This window comes from Eurytemora carolleeae, unplaced genomic scaffold (assembly GCF_000591075.1).
Source record: "Eurytemora carolleeae unplaced genomic scaffold, Eaff_2.0 scaffold1196, whole genome shotgun sequence".
NCBI classification, from domain to species: domain Eukaryota; kingdom Metazoa; phylum Arthropoda; class Copepoda; order Calanoida; family Temoridae; genus Eurytemora; species Eurytemora carolleeae.
The window spans coordinates 36,294-60,684 of record NW_019397082.1 but is presented as its reverse complement, the minus strand read 5'-3'; the positions used below and the strand labels follow the sequence as shown (position 1 = coordinate 60,684).

General features: G+C 30.1%; 2 protein-coding genes and 1 long non-coding RNA gene across 5 annotated transcripts; 2 read left to right on the top strand and 1 right to left on the bottom strand.

The window, feature by feature from the left end:
- Positions 1-3,173: 3,173 nt before the first annotated feature.
- Positions 3,174-4,619, top strand: LOC111711704 (uncharacterized). The gene is made up of 4 exons (XR_002767306.1): positions 3,174-3,426; positions 3,728-3,778; positions 3,946-4,045; positions 4,576-4,619. It is a non-coding gene; the product is annotated as an uncharacterized LOC111711704 (long non-coding RNA).
- Positions 4,620-5,671: 1,052 nt separating this feature from the next.
- Positions 5,672-14,741, top strand: LOC111711702 (uncharacterized). The gene is made up of 17 exons (XM_023486108.1): positions 5,672-5,724; positions 5,786-5,844; positions 6,863-6,936; positions 7,285-7,358; positions 7,604-7,680; positions 8,005-8,043; positions 8,626-8,703; positions 9,477-9,545; positions 9,764-9,845; positions 10,505-10,547; positions 10,646-10,697; positions 10,801-10,853; positions 11,354-11,420; positions 13,016-13,101; positions 13,401-13,528; positions 13,917-14,026; positions 14,631-14,741. The coding sequence occupies exons 3-17, from the start codon at positions 6,912-6,914 to the stop codon at positions 14,692-14,694; spliced, it is 1,047 nt and encodes a 348-aa protein (XP_023341876.1). The 5' UTR covers positions 5,672-5,724; positions 5,786-5,844; positions 6,863-6,911; the 3' UTR covers positions 14,695-14,741.
- A 4,755-nt stretch (positions 14,742-19,496) lies between these two features.
- On the bottom strand, positions 19,497-24,138 carry LOC111711708 (cytochrome P450 2J6). 3 transcript variants are annotated; one of them, XM_023486123.1, is made up of 8 exons: positions 23,826-24,138; positions 23,319-23,632; positions 22,614-22,798; positions 22,108-22,239; positions 21,568-21,660; positions 20,591-20,692; positions 20,058-20,199; positions 19,497-19,741 (listed from the first exon to the last, which is right to left on the bottom strand). In XM_023486123.1, exons 1-8 carry the CDS (start codon positions 24,128-24,130, stop codon positions 19,557-19,559), a joined length of 1,458 nt encoding a protein of 485 aa, XP_023341891.1. In that variant the 5' UTR covers positions 24,131-24,138; the 3' UTR covers positions 19,497-19,556. The 3 variants fall into 3 exon arrangements, with proteins under 3 accessions (XP_023341891.1, XP_023341892.1, XP_023341893.1); XM_023486125.1 differs by lacking the exon at positions 19,497-19,741 and adding an exon at positions 19,781-19,885; XM_023486124.1 differs by lacking the exon at positions 20,591-20,692.
- Between the last annotated feature and the right edge of the window lie 253 nt (positions 24,139-24,391).

Here is a 24,391-nt window from a genome sequence, read left to right as displayed (position 1 = left end):
TGCTTAAATGTTTAGGACAACCATGAAATTATTCTAAGGATATAAATTATATTATAGACTGGAGCTGGTTGCCAAATCCAGCTCTCAGATCAACTTCAACAATTCAAACTTTATATACTAGAATAAATGTTATGAAACTATAGAATAAGTTAGATTTATATGCACTATACGCTTCACATCTTCAAATATATATCTATAAATTTCATGGAGTGAGATTTAAATTTGAAAATTTATCTTTCTGTTCAAAGATCGGGCTAAATCTTACATAAATCATTTTATAGTTCAATTCTCTGTTTATCTATTAAAATTATTGTTTTGAAAATAACTAGGTTTAAAATTTGGGGCGCTTCATGCCCTTCTGTCTTCACCATAAAAATCTTACTTTTTTAATTCGTCTATATTTTCAACACCCTGACGCAAGCATTGCAAACCAAACCATTTAAAATTACTAAAATACTCAAATAAAGAAATTGAGTCTTTGCCAAAAACTCTGATTTTCTAATCCCTATATCTTTTAAACCCGATGTCGTAGACCTTTAATATTTCAAACTATAAATTTTAATTGAGAAAAAAAAATCAAAGTTTGAAATATCAAAGGTTTACACAATCAGGTTGTAAAGCTATAGGGATTAGAAAATTTGAGTTGCAAAAACTCATTTCTTTGTGCAGTTACTAATATTACATATAAAGAGGTTGGTAAAAGTTGAAAAAAAAACTTGTTTAAGCCAAAAATGATTGAGATCGATATATTAAAATACGGATATGTTAAAACTGAAACCAATAAATGGGGGCAAATGATTGTTTTTAATAGTCATATTTTACATTGTTTCCTGAACCTTTTATTATTTTATTTTTTTCAGTTTTAGGTTTCAAATTGAAACTAAGGAAAACACAACGTTTGTTGTACAATAAAAAATAAAAAAGTTTTAAGTTTTAGTAACATTTTGTCCCTTATCTAGTACAGTAAAATAAAACTATATCGGAGGGAATACTAAGCGACTAAAGAATAAAATGTCGGAAGTAATTTTTCTGATATCTAGGATTATGATAATTCCAGGGGGGATATCTATACCAGGGGGAATTCTTTGGGGACAATAAATGATATAGATTTAATAGGACCCTTCGAGACCTGTCCCGGGTAGTTAAAATCATAACAGACCCAAGGGGGGATAATCAAGATTTTAGTATTTGAATAAATTTAGAAATAAGGGGAACTAATCGGCAATTTAGAGGACTAACTTCTTCACAAAGGATTTCTGTATTACTTATGGCTCAATTTATCCTATTCAGTGTACGTACACTCATTTAGATTATTTGTCTCTATTTCAAAATGTTTTTCAAAACAGCAGATATCATCAAAAATTTTAGATAATTTCTAGGTATAAAAATGTCAGCATTTTCAATCGTAAAAATAATACAGTGAGAACCAGAAAACTCTGGAATAAGAAAACAAGTTCTGACTTTAAATAGTCCAATGAACATGAGACACAACAATAGCTTTGTGTAGACTCCATAAAAAGTTACTATTAAAACGTTGCTTTGTAACAACATGAAATACACAAAAGTATTGCTATTTGGTCGTCATCTTATTCCACAGTTTCCTGGTAGTCACTGTAATGATGACCCTATTCTTGGACCCCGATACAAGCAAACTTGGTTTTTCTTAAAGGGTTTCGCATGTCAAGCTTGGATTCAAAAGTATTAGAGTTTGAGGGGAGTATTCAGTTCTTTCGTAGCTCAGCGAACATTTACAAATGTTAAATACGTATCTGTATCCCTAGCTATCTGACATACAGGAAACACCCACTGTCTCCCATACTCATGACTCATATCATCCTTCCTCAAGGAACCCCCCAAGATGAGGGGGGGGGGTTCTGACCCTAGGGAAAAGTCCCCTTTTAACTAGGGGAATACGGGGGGAGGGTGCTGGAGGTGGTACTTTAAGGAACTAGATAGTGGCACAGTTGGGGCACTTTCCAGATAAAACATTCTAATCCGCTTTTGACGAGGGAGAGTAAATACACAGACACAAGATAGTTACACAGTTAAACAGATAGTTACTCAAACAGAAAGTTAAACAGATAGTTAAACATAATTTACAGATAGAATAGATAGTTATATTTAAACAGATAGTTAAACAGATAGTTAAACAGATATTTAAACAGATAGTTAAACAGATAGTTAAACAGATAGTTAAACAGAAAGTTAAACAGATGTTTGAACCAGTGCTGAGTGTCCAAGATGATATTAGCTAATAGCTATGAATCTCCATGTTTGAACCAGTGCTGAGTGTCCAAGATGATACAGGCTAATAGCTATGAATCTCCATGTTTGAACCAGTGCTGAGTGTCCAAGATGATATAAGCTAAATTGATGATTGTTATGATAAGTTTGTAAAGGTTGAATCTAATCAAGGTTTGTGTATTATGCATGACTGATGCATTGTAATGAGTATCTAGAAATCTGCCTGAACGACAATGCCTAATCAAATCAATGTCTATTATATTAAACTTCAAATAAGGAAGAGATTGTTTAATTAAGTGCGGAGAACTTATGATTTTGTGAAAATATATCTGATACATATCATTTTAATGAGAAGGAGAAACTCGTCGTTTAATGTCAAAACTGGGAAAAAACTTGGCAATGTTTTGCTCCTCTGGGCGTGGTGTAAAATTGTGAATTTTAATTGATCGAATTTTATTAGAAAAATGCCTTATTATCTTAAAACTTTTGCCAAGTGCAGGTAGGCGCCTCGAAAATAATTTGAATGGTGCCTATTTAACCACTTTAAAAACATAAATGAACAGTATTCAAAGAAATTGCCGACGTAATTTAAAAAATTATTGAGACATCTTTGTTTTTTCCCTTCTTGAAACTTTCAATATTTTTAAGCAGTAAAAACGACGATATCTTTCTCATTGTTAATCCGTTTTTGGTCTAAGGTTACAACTTGTAATATGACATGTAAACACGTTCAATTGTGCAGGCCACTTAGACTTTTTGTATATTCCCAGTTTTCTCTGTGCATTTCCGTTGAAAAGGTAAAGAGCTTAAAATGAATAAATTAAAAATATGTTATTGTTGGCACTCCTAGCTGTTCTGGTAAACAGTAAACACTTTATGTAAATAAACAAATGAATGGTTTGACACTTCAGTATTAAGCTGTCTGCTGCATATAAAGGTTCAGATATTAGAGAAATATTCAGCATATCAATTCTCAATATATCATACACATTTCTTAGCTGTTTTCAAGCCGTCAAGGTTTAAAAAGAAAGGAAAATATTGTTAACGTTCAGTTCTTAGCTAAGAACGAACAGATAAGTGAAGAGTTTGTCTTTTGAAAGATTGTAACTATTCGTTCATGAACGTTAATACAAAGAAGGCTGAACGTGCTCAGCTCTGATCAACCGTAGTTTTTTTAATAAGGTATTTTTAAAAAATGTTAAGTAAAATTTTTAAAATAAATGGTACGTATAAAACATTTGGAAGGCCAATTGAGTCTTTGTAACAAACTCTGATTTTCTAATCCCTATATCTTTTCAAACCAGTGCTGTAGACCTTTGATATTTCAATCTATGAAATATGTCAGATTAAATAATCCAAGTATGAAATATCAAAGGTTTACACCAACCGGTTGCAGAGATATTTGGATTAGAGAATTTGAGTTTGTGGCAAAAACTCAAATCCTTTTGATATATTCAACAACTTCAGCTGTTAATTATTTCAGAGCCCACGAGTGTACGAAAAAATGAATTTTACTAAAGATTTGTTATATGAGGTAAATTAGAAATACTTTTAACTGAATTTTAAAACAATAACAATAAATAAAATTTCCAAAATTTGAAAAATTTGAATTTTTATATTGATATTTTAGTAAACAAGCCAGCAGAAAAGGCCAATATATAATTAGATTATACCGATTTAATAAATTCCTTATTTACGTAGGTGGTAGGACCGACAGATATAGAAGAATTGTACAAAATTTTGAACATCGAGGCTCAGGTCGTACATATCAGCTACTATTCAGGATTTCTTATCGCTATAGGTATATTTGGTATATTTTTAATACAGACACATTATGAAAACACCAACAACATTTTTCGTCTTGACAAAGAAATTAAGTCCTTGGCACAATCTCAAATGTTCTAAACCTGATATATTTCTAACCTGATCGTTTAAGCTTTTTAATATTTCAAACTTAGATTATTTGATCTAACAGAATTTATAGTTTGAAATATCCAAGGTCTACGTAATATGGTTGCAAAGATATCAGGATTAGAAAATCAGAGATTGTGAAAAAGACTCAATTCTTTTATTATTTATAAGTTGTCCTTTAATATTTTTACGCTCGAGAAAATGAGCAATAATTGTTTAAACAAATACAATTTTTGTCTTCAAACCAATCCATAAATGTTGAAATATCCCAAAACTATTGCAAATGTGCTTAAAATTAGTGCCAATTTGGCAAACAATTCCTTGTGTTCAGGCTTGTCCAAATATGCCTAAGCCCTACAAATATATGCAAAATTACTATTACTATTATTAGTATACTATTACAAATATTAATTATTTTAGTTAACTTCGTTTTCTTTGTTCTTGCCTGCACCTTGTACTGGTAAGTTACATAAACACATGTATTTTTATAATTATTCACTTTACAGAGAAGTTAAGGGAATTTTACTTTACCAAGGGTTACCAAGACCAATTTTGTAAGCAAAATTGGTCGAGGGAACCTGTGGTTAGGTATAATTTTAATTTCCCGAAAAAGTAGTTGTACACAATTTCATCATCTTTTGAGATGAAAATTTCGCAGATCGGGTCGTTATTTACTTATTTGTCCCAAGGGACATAAATTAACTTAATGTCCCTCTGTTGAGGGAATCATGGGTCGGTAATGTTGGTTAAAAGGCGGTAAAATCTACAATAACACTTATTTTGTATTTTTATAAATAATAACTCTGGTAACTTTTAATTGATTCATCACTTTAGTTTAACCACAATTTATGATTTTCCTGAATGGAGTTCAAGCTAAACATGTTTTACATTTTTAACATTTTTATCAAACAAAGGAATTGAGTTTTTGCCACAAACTCAAATCTTCTGATCCCAATATCTTTGCAACCTGATGGTGCAAACCTTTGATATTTCAAACTTAGATTATTTTATCTTTAAGTATTAATAGTTTGAAATATCTAAGATCTACGACATTGGGTTACATAGATATAGAGATAAGAAAATCATAGTTTGTGGCAAAAACTCAACTCCTTTACCGCTAATTATTTACAAATATTATCTTTGAATCTGATCGGATATTAAAGAACTAGAACTGGATTTATATTAATGATTGAAGTTTATTATGAAATTATTCTATTATTATTTTAGTTGAAATAAGATTATTATTATAGTTCTACGATTATTATTTATGTTCAAATAATAGTATTATTTAATCTATAAGATTCTTATTAAAAATAAAAGATTATTATTTAAGTTACAAGATTATTATTACAGATACGAGATTATCATAAAGTCATAAGATTATTATTTAAGTTACAAGATTATTATTACAGATATGAGATTATCATAAAGTCATAAGATTATTATTAAAGTTATAAGATTATTATTTAAGTTATAAGATTATTATTTTTATAAAATATTAATTAAAAACTTTACAGTGATTTCTTGTTGCCTCTTATATCAAGTGTAGCTTCAAAATATTTACTCCAGGTGAGAGAACAAAATATTAAAGAAAATATTGGAAATTTAAAATTTGTTAAAATTATTTCAGACATTTTTGAGTTTTACCCATTTCTACAGCACCGAAGTGGGTGGCACCTCTACACATAAGTAATTATATTTCATGTTTTAACTAGAATGTAGGGGTCTTTAATAATAGAACTCTGCTCAAATTAATTATTTATTTTCATTCTCCATTTGATGCTATTATAAACCGTCTTCCTTAGACCCTGAATATTATGAATAAAATTATCTTTTTTTTTTAACTAAATACACGCCAATTTTTAATTGGCTCATAATAAATTTTCTTTTGTGTTTTATTTTAAGCTGAACCATCATGCATTATTATTTTGTATTTTGTATTTGAAAATAAATACTCTCTCTCTAATTTTATTCTTAAAACAATCTAATTAAAAAATATAAAATAATATAATCATTATTACATATTAAAAGAGATTGTAATTAACTATCTTGGAAAACCAACCTTGCCTGGAAAATGAGTTTTTTAACCTTCTCAACTCGACTAAAATAACTCCTGTGCTTATAAGAAACTCTCGAATAAACATTTTAGACAATTTACTACAAAGGTTTATGATGATTTAGGATCGGACATACAAACACAAATACAAAAACAACAAATTCGAGATTTTTCTATATATATTTTAATTTGGGAACCAGGCTTCGCCTAAAAAACTAAAATCAAAGGAATTAAATCTTTGCCACAAACTTTGATTTTCTAATCCTTTGCAACCCCATACCATAGACCTTTGATATTTCAAACTATAAATTCTGTTACTTCAAATAATCTAAGTTTGAAATATCAAAGGTTTACTCCTGCAGGTTGCAAAGATATGGGGACCATAACATTTGAGCTTGTGGCAAAAGCTCAGTTCTTTGGGGCAAATGGACCGATTTTCCCCACAGGAGTGTTCTTAGTCTAGTTTAAAAGTTTAAATTTAAGTTAAAGCTGGGTTCCAAAGTATTCAATGTATATGTCACCCTTAACTAAGCTTTCAGTGTGTACTGCAGTGATTTGCAGAACTCTGACCAAAGAAATAGCGGGTTTTAGTGGAGAGTGATGTTTTGTATATATATATATATATATATATAGATACAAGTATTTGTTAAGGGATCGAGAACTACAATGTCGGTTGATACAAACAGTATTTACAGTTGTAATGGGAAATGCCTTGTTCTCACTAGGTTAGATATATAACATTTATCTGAGTCAAAACTTTTATATCGAAGAGAATTTTGCCAATTAATTTCTAAAACAGAAGCTAAGAAAGTGTTTTATAAATCTGAAATGTACAATGTCTATGTCTGTGACTATAAAAAAGGATAAGTGAGGTAAAACCAAAGACCAAGACGATGTAACACTTTAAAGTCGACCAAATCGTAAAGATGAATACAACTTTTAACAACAGTCTGGATCTATGTGTGTACTAAGGAATGTTCAATCAATATTAAAAATACACAGAACACTTGCTTGCCATTTTTACCAGACTTGAAGATAAAAGATAAATAATAATAAAATAAATATATATTTAGTGCTGCTCTCAATTGATCGGTACATTAGTGTAAAATATCCTCTGCAGTACACTAACATCATGAACGTGAAAAAGGTAGAATTGAATGCTAATTCCACTTCATGGCATTGTTAAATATTTATAAAGAATAATTCTACAAGGAATGTCTAAAAATGCGAAAGAAAGTTGAATTTTGCAAATACATGTATAGATCAAAAATATATTTAAAGCCAAAAAGGCCATAATCTTAATTCGGTCTTGAATAATGCCATTGGCGCACAAAAACCTACTTTTCTTTTAAAGAGACACCCTGCAAATACATATGAAAAATATGTATCTAGACAATGTGGATGGTTTTTCTAACCTGGATATTCTGCTTAGCCATGGGTTCTACCATATACTCGTCGTTATATTTAAGGTTAGTCAAAACTTTAATTTTAAATGAACTGCTTATTCTTCTCAAACTCATATTCTGTTAGATCTGAATATAGTTCAAGTTTCAACTATTTTCAGTTTACATTATTTTGTTGCAAAGAGAGAAGAATAGAAAAATTAGGATTTTATGAAGTGTAATCGGGTTCTTTAATTCGAATTTTTTCGTAGCCCTCTTATGCCAACCTTAATTTATGTTAATTTTAATTTAGAAATATTCTTTTTATAATATTTCTAGAGTTTAGTTTTTGTTTCTGTACTCTTGATCCTTTTCTTACATACTATAATTTGAAAATTTATTTCCTTTTAGGAAAAACCACATCTGTACATTTGTGTTTACTTTGGACCGGTAAGTATGTAATTGTTTATAAATTTTTCAAGAGTCTATCTTCCTAAATCTAAATATACCACAAACCAAATTTAATGAAATCGAGTTGAACTAAAATACATTCAGTTGAATTGAACCACTTCTCTTGAACAAGTACAGAAGTGAAATGGGTTGAAATATGTCTACATTTTGTATCGTACTACCGAAAACGTTCCAAAATATCGAACATTTTTTTCGAAAATAGTTAAAAATATCTCTCATACCTGCGTATCCGTTTTCCAAATGCTTAAGGTTAGTTAAGTATTATTACAAACAAAATATTAGAGTTTTCACAACAGTCTTTTCTCTTCAAATTATAATATATTCTAGATTTTATCAGACTGTTGTTCTGATTATAATATATTCTAGAGTTTATCAGACTGTTGTTCTGATTATAATATATTCTAGAGTTTATCAGACTGATGTTCTGATTATATTATATTCTAGAGTTTATCAGACTATTGTTCTGATTATAATATATTCTAGAGTTTATCAGACTGTTGTTCTGATTATATTATATTCTAGAGTTTATCAGAGTGTTGTACTGATTATATTATATTCTAGAGTTTATCAGACTGTTGTTCTGATAATTGTATTGTCAACTCTTATAACAGTATTCTGCGTCAACAGGAAAATATTAAGGTAATATACTAGCTAACCATTAATATTATCAAATTTGACTATTTTATTTAAGAGAATGGAAAGTTTAAAAGATACATATGTCTATATAATGAAGCTCTTCGCTCATATATTTGAAATTTTTTCCCGAAAATTTTTTTATAGTCCGCAAAAAGTTCCATATTCTGTATATTTTTAGAAAATTCTATATCCGGTATATTTGGAGAAAGTTCTATATCCGGTATATTTGTAGATAGTTCTATATCCGGTATATTTGTAGATAGTTCTGTATCCGGTATATTTGTAGATAGTTCTGTATTCGGTATATTTGCAGAAAGTTCTGTATCCGGTATATTTGTAGATAGTTCTATATCCGGTATATTTGCAGATAGTTCTGTATCCGGTATATATTTATAAATAGTTCTGTATCCGGTATATTTGTAGACAGTTCTATATCCGGTATATTTGTAGATAGTTCTATATCCGGTATATTTGTAGATAGTTCTGTATCCGGTATATTTGCAGAAAGTTTTATATCCGGTATATTTGTAGATAGTTCTATATCCGGTATATTTGCAGATAGTTCTGCATCCAGTATATATTTGTAAATAGTTCTGTATCCGGTATATTTGTAAAAAGTTGTATATCCGGTATATTTGTAAATACTTCTGTATCCGGTTTATTAGTAGATAGTTCTATATCCGGTATATTTGCAGATAGTTCTATATCCGGTATATTTGTAGAAAGTTCTATATCCGGTATGTTTGCAGAAAGTTCTATATCCGGTATATTTGTAGAAAGTTCTATATCCAGAAGAAATATCTGGAAGCAATGAAGGACCCACAGACAGCTACAGAGAGACTACGGTGACAATAAAAAAAATTTCATCAAAAGAAAGAAAAAATGTTATCAAAAAAAAAAAAATTGCTTTTCCCCGTGATGGAAGTTTAACTAATTTGCTGTAATAGAATTTGATTTCAATTATTTTAAAATGTTAGGAAACAAATTGAACTTTGTTAAATTAAAAAAAAACTGACTGTTTTAAGAATTAGGAAACAATAAACTATCGTGATAATCTGTTAAGACGGATTGGTGTAGATGCAAAGTTCTCTGCTACGAGAGCTTATATCATTCCTTTATCACTTGATCAACCTATTTTCCCACAGGTCGTATTTATTTTATCAGTTGGGTTACTTATAAAATTTGCCCCTAATTTATCATTTAAAAAAAAATATATTTTTCTAAGAAATTGCTGAAAGAAAAAAGCGTTTTGGTGTATTAAGGAACTGAACGCTTGTATCAAACTCAAAATTTTCTAATTCTTATATCTTTGCAGCTTGCAAGTTTAGAGTTTTCATACTATCAATTCAACTAGTTCTATCATCAACGTTTTAAATGGTTTATATAGTTGTTATATGAGGATTAGGAAAATTGGAGTTCTGGTAAGTGTTAAGTTAATTTCTATCATCTCAAATATATATTTGTTTATATTTCTATCTAATGAATCTATTGACAGAAAGCTAATATTCTATAAAATTGCGAGTGTTTATTTGATAATAACAAGTGAGGAGAGAAGATCCGTGCAAATATTTACAAAGCAAGTTATATCTAAACTTCCTTTCTATTCCTTCCAGAGTTTACTTGAATAAATTGCTTCAAGTTGTACAAGTTGCCAAACTTTTCAATATATATAACATTTAGAGTAAGCTCAGAAAGATTTGTTGGAGTTTAGAAATATTTTAAATAAATTCTATCTTTACACTATAATGCTAAATGGTAAAATTAATTTTAAAAAATGAAACTGTTTTCTTATAACATTTTTCAGGGCCCCGTAGATACTAAGAAATTCAAGATAACCAATGAAAAAGGTAAACCATTTATTTTTTAAATCCTCTCTTTGATTCCAAATTGAACTTCAAGAGTTATCTATAATTTGAAAATAGCTTTTAATCTTTTCAATTTTTAGGAAATTGCAAACTTTTTACTAAATACACAAAGAAAAAACGAAACACTTTAAGGAAAATCAACATGGCGACGCCAAACTCAAATATGAATTGGTTTTCAATCAATACACTTAAAATTTGAAGACGACATTAAACAGAGAAATTGTTGATTTTAAAGTCAGAGCATTTCCTTTCATGTGAAGTATGTTCAATCTTCAAGATATATCCTAGGATCAAACATCATAACAATTTGAATTCTGTTATTTTGAAATAGTTTTAGCATCTATCATCTTCTTCTCATCTTCTTTTTTTCTATCTTCAATTGGGACATTTTCTTGTTTTGGTAAAAGTGAACAAAAACCTAGACTTAAAATAAGTCGTAACTTTTATAGTTTAAACCTGTATTTTAAGAGCGTTAAATCGGGTTTTCTCCCCCAGGCCGCCCACTTACTTTGGCCCCCTCCCAAGACGGCTGAACCTTAGACTTTGGTTACCTCAACCATTGAGAGCTCTGATAAGATACAGGAAAGCCAATCAGAACAGAGAAAACGTCTAGCATTGGTCTAGCGCCCAAGATTTAGGGACTTACATTTTCAAATTAAAAGTTTTTATTTATTGTGGATATCGAGATTGGTCTTTGCAACAAAGAGATATTCAACTAAGTGTTCCGACCTCGAATAAAAAAAATGTTAAATGACTACTCTGAATGATGAATGATGACATGAGTGTAGTTATCCTGATAGCTTTCTGTATCTTCCACTCCCCCATGTTCATGTACCACTCTCTAGTAGCGGTCAGGTCAGTCACGTAATATCTTTGTGGAACTTTTATATAATTCAATTTCTAATATTAATAAAGAATTTTAAAATAAAAGAAACTGAACATGCGTCACTGCCCTAAATCTTTTCAACACATTGTCGCAGACCTTTCATCTTTTAAAAAATGCATTTTAAAAAATCAAAAGTCAAAATAAAACGTTTTATCAATTAGATTTTAAAGATATCAGGCCGAGAATATTGTGTGGTGATTACTTTGTAGCATTTACTATGAAAAATTATGAAAATTAGAAATGATTTATCACAAACATATTTATGTCTATCCAGGGGTTTATTATTTTAATCTTTAATGTTTCAACATTTTCATTATCGTATTTGCATTTTGCTTTACTTTAATGTAATGAAAGTAAAGCAAAATAAAGAAAGATATAATAAACTCTTATGTTTACTTGTTGCACATGGTGTCCCAAGAAACATCACAGTTGGTGAATCATTTTGAATGTCTTCTTCCATATACTTGTTAAAGACTTGTTGCAATTTATTTCGTTATAAAAATCTTTTACTCAAATATATTTTACTTTGAAATAATTTTTTTCTATATTATGACTGCCATTTTATATTTCATATTAGTCTCATATTAGTCACAACTTAATGGGACTGTTAAAGGGAGTGACTGGCAATGTATGGTAGTTGAGCTGAGATTGAAGTACTGTGGAGAAATTCTTTAGGATTCATTTGCGACATATAAAACTTTTTAATGATGTATAATTACTGAGTTTGAGGACAAAGCCGACTTTTTTAAAAATTATTAAATGACGACGACAAAAAATGTAACAAAAATTCTACAGTAAACTTATTATTTGTTTAGGAACAGGTTGAGAAAATAAAAATTAACTCTTATCATCAAAAATAAGTAATCTTATTCATGGTTACTCATTTCCCGTAATCTCTCATTGTTCACAAACATTTTCTGTTGATTTTCTTTATTTTTTATTGAAAAGATGACTATTGAAGAATTTGTAGAAATTTGCGAAAAAATTTCCAAAGAATAAGAAATTTAATAGAATGATGAAAAAGCAATAATTGATTCTAACATTGATTTTTAACAAATTTTAATTGAGAAATATGTTCCTAAACAATTAATTATTTTACTGTAGAATTTTTGATACATTTTTTGTTGTCGTTTTATAATAAATAAAAAAAAAATCAATTCTCAAAACGTAAACACCCAAATGGATGATTTTGAACTTCGACTTTGCATTCAAACTTAGTAATTTTTCATCATTAAAACTTTTTATGTGTCTCAAATCAATGCTAAAAAGTTTCTCCACAGTACTACATTCTCAGTTCAAATAATACCATAAATTGCCGGTCACTCTCTTTAAGTTAAAATGAATGGGGATCCATTATACATACATTTGGAAATATTTTACACAGTTTAAACTTTTTTATCAATTTCTCAAGACATGGACATCAGATAGAACTAATATTAGCCGCGATCAACTCCTAAAATGTTTTTAACAGTCACTTTAACAAACTATGGAAGAAAACACTTGAAAATTATCACCAATTGTCATGTTTTGTGGGACACCTTGTAGTAAGTTTTTATTTGTACAGATTGTACACAGGATACTATGATGATATACATGCTGGAGAATGTGATCTTAACGCCAACTTAACACAACCGTTCCATTGGTCAGAAGGAAGGATTCAGTTTTTCATAAATTCATGATATTACTTTTTTTGCTGTTAATTCAGTGTGCCTGCTTTTTGTAAACTATTAAGTCTAAGTTTTTTTTTCTACATGGGGCAGATTCTAACCATGTACTTTTGATTTTAACATGTATTCATACATACAAATACAGGGTGTCCCACATCATATTAGATCATTTTTAGCTATTAATTGTGGTTTTTGGAAGTAAAATCAGAAAAATTAAAAACAATGAATCATTTTAAAAAACGTGTAATGTAAAAAATTTCTTGCAAAAAATACGATTTCTAGACCAGGATTACTACCTGGGAGATTGCCTGAGGTTGATGGTGTACGAATCAGCTGATTCTGGTCTAATCTGTACACTGCCAGACACAGTTAACTTGCAATCTTCTCACTTCTGCCAAGTTATCCATCAGGTAAGGGTCAGGAATAAAAATTGAATGAACCACCCCGTATATCGTATTGAATGGGTTCAATCTAAAACACATTTTCTTTAAATCCTTTTATCTTTGCAACTTGGTGTAAAAGACCTTTCCTTAGATCAATGAACCAAAAGTTTGAAATATTATTATCCCATATGTACACAATCGGGTGGCGAAACAGGGTTTCTTCAGGATTTTTGGTAGAACGTATCAATAATTCTAGCCAACATACAGGGTCATTTTTGGATAATAAGAATATATTTTAAAAGTTTGTATCCATAATGAACAATACTTTGAAAGTAAGATTTTTTCTTATGATAAAAGTACAAAATAATAAATCACAGTTTTAGGATTTTTAAATTAAAAAAACTTATATCTTTAGGCTATGGATGAACTACATGCCCTTGCTCGAACTGTAATATTCTACAGAATTGGCATTTTCAACTCAGTCGTCAACCCTGTTCTATATTCTATATGGTTTAGACAATTCAGGTTAAAAAAAAAATTTTAAAAAAATTAAAAAATGAGAAATTAACTGCTTTCTATTGTATGTATGTTTAAGAAAGAGCAAAAACTAAGGTTTGACATTTTCCAAAATTGTTTGCTCTAAATCTTATTTCACCGTGCAAAATGTTGACTTTGCAAAAACATCTAAGAGACGGTTGGTTTTATTTTCCATTAAATTTTATATCTAGCAGGAATTAACTAATTTAAAATGATTGAGGGCGTGTAACAATACTTCCCAGGTTGGTTTTCATTTGAAATAACCACTGGTTTACAAATAGGTTTTCAAGTTTTTCTTTAATTTATTTTCTGAAGAAATGAAAATCCAATCTAGATGTTTCTGTAAAAAAATTTTTTTTTCTCATTCTTATTTAAGGATTTTGTTACTCTCCTCAAACTGAAAGTATCTTATCATATATCTTTGCAACGTCGTAGACCTTTCATATTTCAAACTATAAAGTTCTGCTAGGATCATTGATAATTAAAATCAGAGTTTTAAATATTAAAGGTTCAAAAAATAAAATTTTGTAATAACTAATTCCTCTGTCATATTTATTTTACAGTTTTTTTAACTAAACATTTAATTTTTTAGAGAAGGCGTTTCCCGCTTATTCTCTTCCCCGAGATTAATATCGAGAATAAAAACAAACAAATGAAATCATAAAAAGTTTAAAAATTTAAAAAGTATTAATTTTGTTTTTCTTCCTGCAGTGAAATAAAGAATTTTTTTTCATTTTCCCAAACATTTTCAATTATCTTTTCTAAAGAAGGAATATTTCGGGAAAATTCTGAAAACTTGAAATACAAGTTGGTTTGCTGAAAATATAAAAAGGTAATGCTGTTCTGAGCCGGCCCGCGATTTAAAAAATTCGGGTAAATACAGCTCGGGTCTAAGCTGTTGTTGGACCTTTTTTACTGCTTGAGCTTTTGGATTCAAGCTGCATCTTATTTTCCACAGAGTTCAGTTTAAAAAACCGGTTTAATATTCTATTTGGTGGATTTTCACGTTTGGAATTGGCACATTCCGGATTTTAATGAAAACAAGACTCAACATTGAGTTGGTTCGTGTTTGGGACATATTTTGCCAATATCTTCTTACAAAGTCAAAATTTGGCATAGTGTATAAAAAGCAAATGTTGTCTAAATTTTTTATTTTAAATATTTGTCATTTTTACAGTTTGTTAAACTTTGACCCTGATAGACAATATATGCAAAAAAGGAATGTGATGTAACGTTAGTTTTTGGATCATTTTTTCCTATTTTTTTAGGAAAATGATATTCATGCAAAGTTTAATAAAAGCAAACTTTAACTTAATACAGTTTTGTAAGTTTTGATTGTTTTAGTTTAAAAACGATCCAAAACAATCTAAAATGATCCCAAAACGATGAACAACATTAGCTCTTTTTGCTTTGCTGTTCAAATTATCGATACTACCGATATTGTTTAAAGTAAAATAAAATGTTCCCGTCCTATACATCATGCTTAGAAAAAACATTCTGGAAAATTTCGGTAATACTTTTAACAATATCTTTAAATCAATTCTTCATCTCTGATATTTAAAAAAAAAACAATTTTTAACTGCTTGAACGGACCTAGCTCTTTCGCACCGAGAGGCCATTATAGGATTTGCACAAGAAAGTTAAGAGCATCATTTAGTACCATAAACGCCATAAAATTCTCAACTTATGGCCAAATTAACCCTATCCCTGCTGGGGTACTTGAAAACCAGGATATGCTGCAGGGGGGGGGGTCAATTTGACCCCCACTCTAAATCCCATGTTGTATGTCCAAATATGACAAATGATGCATCATTAGAAAGCTCATGTTCTCTACTTTTAGAATCTGCAAAAAAATTTTGCAAATTTGCAAAAATTGAATTTTTTTATCGCAAAATCCAGTTACAAAGTAAAAATATTTGCAAAAAATTTGTCCAAAAAATGAAAAATTATACATTTTTGAAAAGCCCTTGACCATGTCATTTCAAATATGCAAAATATGAAAAAAATTTGCAAAATTTTAAATAACCTGATTTTTAATCAAGAAAAACTAAAAATGTGTAAATTTCCTTTGACAGGTTGTTTGCAAAAAAATTGCAATTTTTTTTCGCAAAACTTGTGCAATCCGTTTCCTTATGTCACAGGCTTTCCAAAAAGCTAAATTTTATCAAAATCTGACAAGTGAAAGTGGGTCAAAACAAAGATTTAGTTTGTTACGGGCAAAAGCAGTCATTCAGGCAGTGTGCCTGAGGACTCAGGCAGTTAGTATTAAAGCCCGGTTTTAGGCCTAAAGGGAGGGCTTTGGGTATGTAAGAAAAGTCAGAAAATTTCAACAGCCTCAGGCCAATACTTTTTGAGTTATGTAAAAAAAACTACAGGGGGGTCAAATTGACCCCCCCCCCCCAGCAGGAATAGGGTTAAGCAGATCTATTTTTCTCCTGCTAGAAACATAATTATAAATTATGTAATCAAAAATATTTTATAGTCACAATAGGTTCTAAAAATGTCCAATACTGAAGGTAAAAAACCAAAAATGGCTTTCCCGTATTTCTGTACACTAACGTGAATTTCTCCCTTGGGCCTCCGCGCGAAAAGGCTTCAATTACAATTTGGAATAAAAATGTATATTTGATTTACTTCCTGATGTTAAGAACACAATTTAAGATGAGAACCCCCCTCCCCTGGTTCTGGCTAAATCAAGTATTTAGATCAATTATTTTTGTTATTTCAAATACTTTTTTTTAGATATTTTATTAAAAATTATCTTTATAAATGCTTCGCCTTTCTTAATTAAAATTCGCAAAAATATTGCAATAGCAGAATCAAACCTGTGGAACGAATATAATTCGCGCAATTTCGATAAAATAAAATCTGAATAATCTTTCTGCATGTTCCTGCAGTAAACAGTTTGGCATAACTCCAGAAGATTTGAAGATAAAAGATAAATGATATTCAGTTCTTGCAACGTGGTTCTAACTTCAAGACAAACGTAAAAATTTAGAATAATGCAAATCATTGTAGATGTCAAGAATTAAGTGTATTTGAAGTAAAGCTAGGGACGACGTTATCTTCGACATTTTTTATGAAGGTTTCAAGGATACTGCCATCTTTGCTATAGAGGGTAACATAAAATTATCTTTGATTTGAAAAGGATACATAGGAGCCAGAAATGGAAGACTTCACGTTCACTTATTTCAATTCTTTTAGATTATTAAAATTGAACAAAATATTAACTGAGAACAAATTGTGCAGAATATATTTTTCGAGCTTTTAAACTGGGGTTTCCAATGCGCAATAAAAGCGTAAAACTTTATCTGTACCTGGCTAACTTATCTGTACAAATATAAAATTCATCTTGTTGCTTGCCACAACAAGAATTTATATTGGTAGGACAAAAAACTAGTTTCCAGTGTCTCTGTTGTTCTGGATATCAGAATAATAATTCAAATTTAGCGCATCATTTCACTAAATCTTGTATTATTGTATTATTATTAGTAAACAAATGAGTTTACAAGATAAATAGGGAAATTAATGTATAGGTAGATGAATGTATAAGATGAATAGGTAAATGAATGAAATAGGATAATGAATGTATAAGATGAATAGGGAAATAAATGTAAAGGATGAATAGGATAATGAATGTATAAGATGAATAGGGTAAGGAATGTATAAGCTGTATATATGGTAATGAATAGGGTAATGTATGTATAACATGTATAGGGTAATGAATGTATAGGATTAATAGGATAATGAATGTTTAGGATGAATAAGGTAATGAATGTATTGGATGAATAGGATAATGAATATATAGGATGAAAAAGGTGATGAATGTATAGGATTAATAGGATAATGAATTATAAGATGAATAGGGTAAGGAATGTATAAGCTGTATATATGGTAATGAATAGGGTAATGTATGTATAACATGTATAGGGTAATGAATGTATAGGATTAATAGGATAATGAATGTTTAGGATGAATAAGGTAATGAATGTATAAGATGAATAGGGTATTAATGTATAGAATAAATAAGGTAATGAATGTATAGGATGAATACGATAACGAATGTGTAAGATAAATAGGGTAATGTATGTATAGGATGAATATGGTAATGAATGTATAGGATGAATATAATGATGAATGTGGAGGATGAATAAGGTAATGAATGTATAGGATGAATAGGATAATGAATGCATAAGATGAATAGGGTAATGACTGTATTGGATGAATAGGATAATGAATATATAGGATGAAAAAGGTGATGAATGTATAGGATTAATAGGATAATGAATTATAAGATGAATAGGGTAATGAATGTATAACATGAAGCACATGTTCTTAAATACTCTGAATTCATCCAACCGTTATATTCACCCTGCTGTCTTTATATCGTTCTAGTTGTCAAGTCTAGGCTAGTTAACCGGTTAAACTGACATTGTTCAACTCTACTGCAGTAAGATTAGTTAACCCATTGTGTTTTATATTTACTGTGTCTTTATACATACTTTCAACATAGCATAGCTTTTTATGATGCGGGTAAAGATGGGGAGGGGGGGCAAAGTAGAGGATTCACGAAGGGGGGAGGAGGGGGAGTAAGAGACATTACCTCTTCACTTCCAATAGCTTTTTAGGCCTGAGAAGTACACTAATCGATAAACACACTCTATAAGCTTCAAGTGCCATTTATCAACCAGCTAATTTTATACGACTGATACGAAATCTTGTCTTTATTCCTAAACTTATTTTTTCTTATGCCACTTATCAACCAGCAAAGCTAGGAATGGAGTCTTTTGAACAAAATCAAATATTTAAACCTCAATATCTTTAGAACTCGATGTTGTAAACCTTTGATATTTCAAACTCAGATTATTTGATCTAACAGAATTCATAGTTTGAAATATCTAACGTCTGCAACATTTGGTTCCAAAGGTATAGTGATTAGAAAATCAGAGTTTGTGGCAAAGACTCATTTCCTTTGATAAGATTTATACGTAATCTTGTCTGTATTCCTAAACTTATTTTCCTTATGTAATTGTGATAAGATAAAAATAGAGAAACTGCAGACATCAATACCTTAATTTATGGAGGGTAATGTCCGGTGCACAACGCTGCCCATTAATCCGTAGTCTGATTAAGGATGAAAGAGAGATATTCCTGTTTTGATTTTTCTAAGTGTGGCCACTATATAAAATTATTAGCAACCTGCGGAATTTATATTGCAGATAAACAAAGGAAAATTCAATCCGTTTAAGATATAAAAATTGTTACTCAGATATAGGTTTAAATGGTACCTTTTGAATCAGGTATCCCAATCTTCAGAAAGAAGTTCACTTTAATTTACGTCTTCTCTTTTATGAGAATCTATTAATTTTTGTAAAATTAGTAGATTTTAAATGACAATAGACTATTTCACTTTGATCCAAAGTCTTTACGCTAGCGCTAATAGAGTGAATATCTTAAATAGCATTGAAACTTGTTATTTAATAAGCAAAACAAATAAATAAATTTTTGATTATCCCAACTACACAACAGGTGTAATGTTAATATAAAAATCATCTGGTATTCTTGTAAAGTTGGTCAAGTAGTTCTCAGGGTCGGGTGGTGGATGGGTGATCGGAGTTTTAAATTGTAGTTTCTGTATCAGGTTTACGAGAAACAGAAATATTTCATTTCTAGCCAACACCTCACCCATACAGAACCTTTTACCTAACAAAGGTCGGAATTAATGAATGCCAAGAAGTAGTTGAACTAGGTACAGATAAAAGTACTTCTTTTGGGTGGATGAGAGTTCACTTGAAAACCTGAATTCGACTTTACCATACTTAATTCAACTTCTTCATAACATAAAACCTCAAATATATACAATTTCAAAATTAATTTTCGATAGATCTTATATCATGCATATTATTAAAGTCCTTGGTATATAGGATGTTGTTATAAAGCAAATATTTTCACCATTATCTACACTAACTTGAAATCAACTTATTTAGTAAAATGTGATAATAAAATGTTTTAAACTAACCTATACCAAAAGGGATTATTCTTTCATTCTTGACAAATTTTCCATCTTGATCCAGAAATCTGTGTGGATTAAACTTCAGGGGATTCTCAAAATATTTTGGATCTTTCATTATAAAACTGAGATTAACCAGAACCAGGGATCCCTAAAACAGTATTTTAAAGCTGGATTTTCTGAAAAAAAATTATTTTAGTTGTAGGTTCTATATAGGACTGGGAATCAATTGTAAAATGGTTGAAATATTGGAAGTCATAATTGTTGAAATGTTTCGGAATAAGGAAAAGACATTTTCGGGAATAATTATAAAGAGAAGAATTAACGAAATATTGATATTGAGAAAAAGAATACATATATAGAATAAAATCAGTGTCCATAAAACTTTTTTTAAAAAGCGTAATAATGTGAATAAAAATCACGTTAATTGGGAATTGGAATGAAGACGACAATTAAAATACAAAAATCCGTTTCATACTCGTACAAGAGTTTGTCAGAACTACGGGATACAGCTTACAGAAACATACAATAACAAAAAATACCTTTTGAAATGTGTAATCTTGATGAGTATATTTTGACGATGTTTCATGTTGTAACGACATCGGAGCAACACTAGCTAATCTCTGTATCTCTGTTATTGTGGCCTGAATATCACAAGAAATTATAATAAATCAAAACAGAAGACAGATCATGGTGTGCCATAAATTAGAAATATTTTAGGGAATATTTCGAAACCAAGTTCTCAAGAACAAGATTTAGAGAAATAAATTAGAGGGCAAAACTGTTTAACAAACACAAACTTTTGAATGGTATTTAACGCGCTAAATCGAGAAAAGTTGTCCATTTCCAAGACGTGCGCTATTTCATTGTAAATTTTGGTTCAGTACAAGAATCGGACCAACTTTGAAGCAGCTAGAGCACGCTGTACAGTTCTGCATATGATATTTAAAGGCAAAACGGGAAAGTACACCAAATGAATCATCCCTTTTGTTTGATTTAGGTATATAACGTCTAAGATTGAACCCTTAAGGTTGAAAATGACTTAGCTGTCTGAGTATATGATTTCACAGGTTTAAGATACCATCAAAGTTTCGTCATTAAATTTCAAAAAGGTTTAGAACCAGACCAATCTCTTGTTTAAAGGAACTGTAGGGGTATTTTTAGTGATCCTTAATTTACAGAGTGGAATGTACGATTTACAAATGTACTCTCTCTATAAACCTTTATCTGAGTAACAGTAAGGAAAACATCGTCTTGAAAAGTGTTAAATTCTTTTAATTTCCAGTGTCAATTCAGCTGCATAAGTCCGCAAGTCACAATATAGAAAAACCACAATTGAAACAATCAATTTTGAGTGAAAAAAACAAAAAAATATACGTAATTCATTTGTGCTTGGACAACGGGTAGAAGGGAACCATTGTGAATCGGAAGCGCCAATCAAAAAAATGAAAATCGCTTCAAATTGTGCCCGCAGTCCCTTTTATAGAACGATTGAAAAGATTATAAAAGATTATATTACCATTGTATATGGAAGATCTGGCATATGAGAAACCTGTGGTCTGGTGTCTCCAACTATTTGTTTTATCTCTTTTCTACACAGCTCTTGATCCTCCTATCAAAGAAAGAAAACATAATTTTAATTAAAGAATTTAAAATATAACACAAAAATCAGCTTCTTAGCCAGCTTCAATTAAAATTTTAACATTCAGGCGGCCATTTTTAAGACTTTGGCTTAATTTAATGATATTTTATTTGTTTGTTTAGTATTTTTTAATCATATTTCTAAATGAAAAAGTTCTTTGAAGAAGAATACCGATTGGAATTTTTCATAGAAATTCCAAATTTGCACGAATCGCAAAATTACGAACACACCTTTTCTTTCTTTGAAAACCTTGACATCGACCAATGGCGGGCTAAGTTATACAAAAAATCCAAATATCATATTTGCAAAATAGGATCCTGTTTAAGACATAAAAGAATACCTGATTAAGTGCTAGGAAGAGGAGAGCCCACTTGAGACTAGTTGATGATGTTTCTGTCCCAGCACAGAAAAGAATACCTGATTAAGTGCTAGGAAGAGGAGAGCCCACTTGAGACTAGTTGATGATGTTTCTGTCCCAGCATGGAAAAAATCTAACATTGCTGAACAAAGATCTCCCTTCGTGTATTTTCCAGTTTTATCCGCCATCATCTAGATTTAATTGTTTATTGTTTAAAGATTCTTTTTTATACATGCATATACATATGGGTATGGAGTAAAGGAACTGAGTCCTTGTCGCCAACTAAAATTTTCTAATCCCTGTATCTGTGAAACCTGATGGCGTAAACTATTGATATTTCAAGATTATTTGATGTAACCGAATTCATAGTATTTGTTCGGACTTTTCTTTCCATTTTTTATAAACAGTTATTTACGTTATGATTGAACTAAAAATTAACGGATTTTTTCGTTTGTTTAATGAATCCTCCATTAATTTTCAAATCCTAGTTGTTCGTTATCAGATCGCTGCCGATTCCAAGCTATACATCTTGGTAAACAATATTAGTTAGAACAAATGAACCCACCTGAGCTAAGTACACATCAATAAAGTCTCTATGTTGCCCGGTTTGAAAGCTTGCTTCATGCTCAGTAATGATTTTTAACATGTATGCCTTGTGTTCCTCCATAATATTGGCTCTATCAGAATACCCGGTTATATTAGGAAAAAATTGTAATATTCTCAAGGGTAGAATCATTAAAAGTCCAAAACCTGAAAGAAGATAACTCAATTTTGTAATCTATACTGGCATATCAACTCAATTTTGTAATCTATACTGGCATATCAACTCAATTTTGTAATCTATACTGGCATATCAACTCAAAAGTAAAAATTATCATAAACCTAAAACTGAAACAAAACTATTGTTAATCTATTCACAATTTCCTTTCATTATCAGATGTCAGTATTTTGCATACCATTTTGGTCAGTATGTTGTAAAATATTTCTGATGACAATTTCAGGAATATCTTGAATAAAATATGCAATACTAAGAAAAGTTTTCTTGATTTTAAATAGAACCTTTGTATAATGTAAAATATCAAAAAATAAAAGGAGTTTTTGCCACAAACTTTAATTTTTAATCCCTATTTCTTTGTAACCCAACATCGTATAGAACTTTGAAATTTCAGTTATTTATCCTTTTAGATCAAATAATGTTAGGTTTGCACCATCAGGTTGCAAAAATATAGGGAACAGACCATTTTTGTTTGAAGACCAAAATCAGCGTTACCTTTAGAAAATATTTCTGTGACAAGATCGACCATTTTTACAGATTCTGAGTCCTCTAAAGTTATTCTTGATCCTGCAACAATCTGCCAGAGTATACTGATAATTGGTATATTGAAATCTGTACTGATCAGTATATCACCCGACCTGCTTCTATATCCATCAATTAATTCATCAATCTCAAAATTCATCACCCCTTCAAGGGACTGTTTACCAAATCCAAAATCTCTAAGATTTTTTAGTGCAAACCTTCGCTGGTTACTCCACTGCTCACCATTGGTTAGGATTATACCTGAAGGTTTATCCACCTCCACAAACCTGCAGGGAGATATATTTTCTTCAGAAATACCCCGCCCCCTGTTAAAACCAAAAATGCTATTCTTAGCAACACAAAATTAAAAACTTTACAAGGAAAGGGTGAAATATAAGGAAAGCAGAGTTCAAGTCTATATTTTAATTTGTTTTCTTCCAAGNCCCCGGTTAATATTATAAAATATATCCTCCTACGAACCTATGTTTGAGTTGGTAACCAAGGCAAGAACGATGAGAGAATATGTCTTTAGAAAATAGTTCCTTTGCAATATCAAAATCATTAATGATATGTAGGTTCTTGGTTGGTCCGATTTGAACACATGATATTGGATTTTTTGTCACACTTGGTTCCATGGCCCAATCAAACCATCCTTTTTTAGACTTAAGCCATATTGTTGATCCTATAAGTGGATATGCCCTTGGTCCAGGTAGTTTCCTAGATACTCCAGCAGTTAACCAGTAACAAGCAAGTATTAAAACTAGAGCTAGTAGAACTGTAAACATGCTTTCGTCAAATATAAATATGAACTGAACTTATTTTTCATTAACAAATAAATAAATAGAGATTTTAAGGAATAAATAAAATATTTGTGCTAAAAATGGACACAATTAAATTGAAAACTGAGAACGCAATTTTTGGATTCTAAAATAACAAATTTTAGAAAAAAATGTATTATTTTTACCTCATCCCATATTTAACAGGGATAAAGTTCTTATCTCTTATAAAACTTGGATTGTTATCTCGTTTACAAAAATAGTACAGGT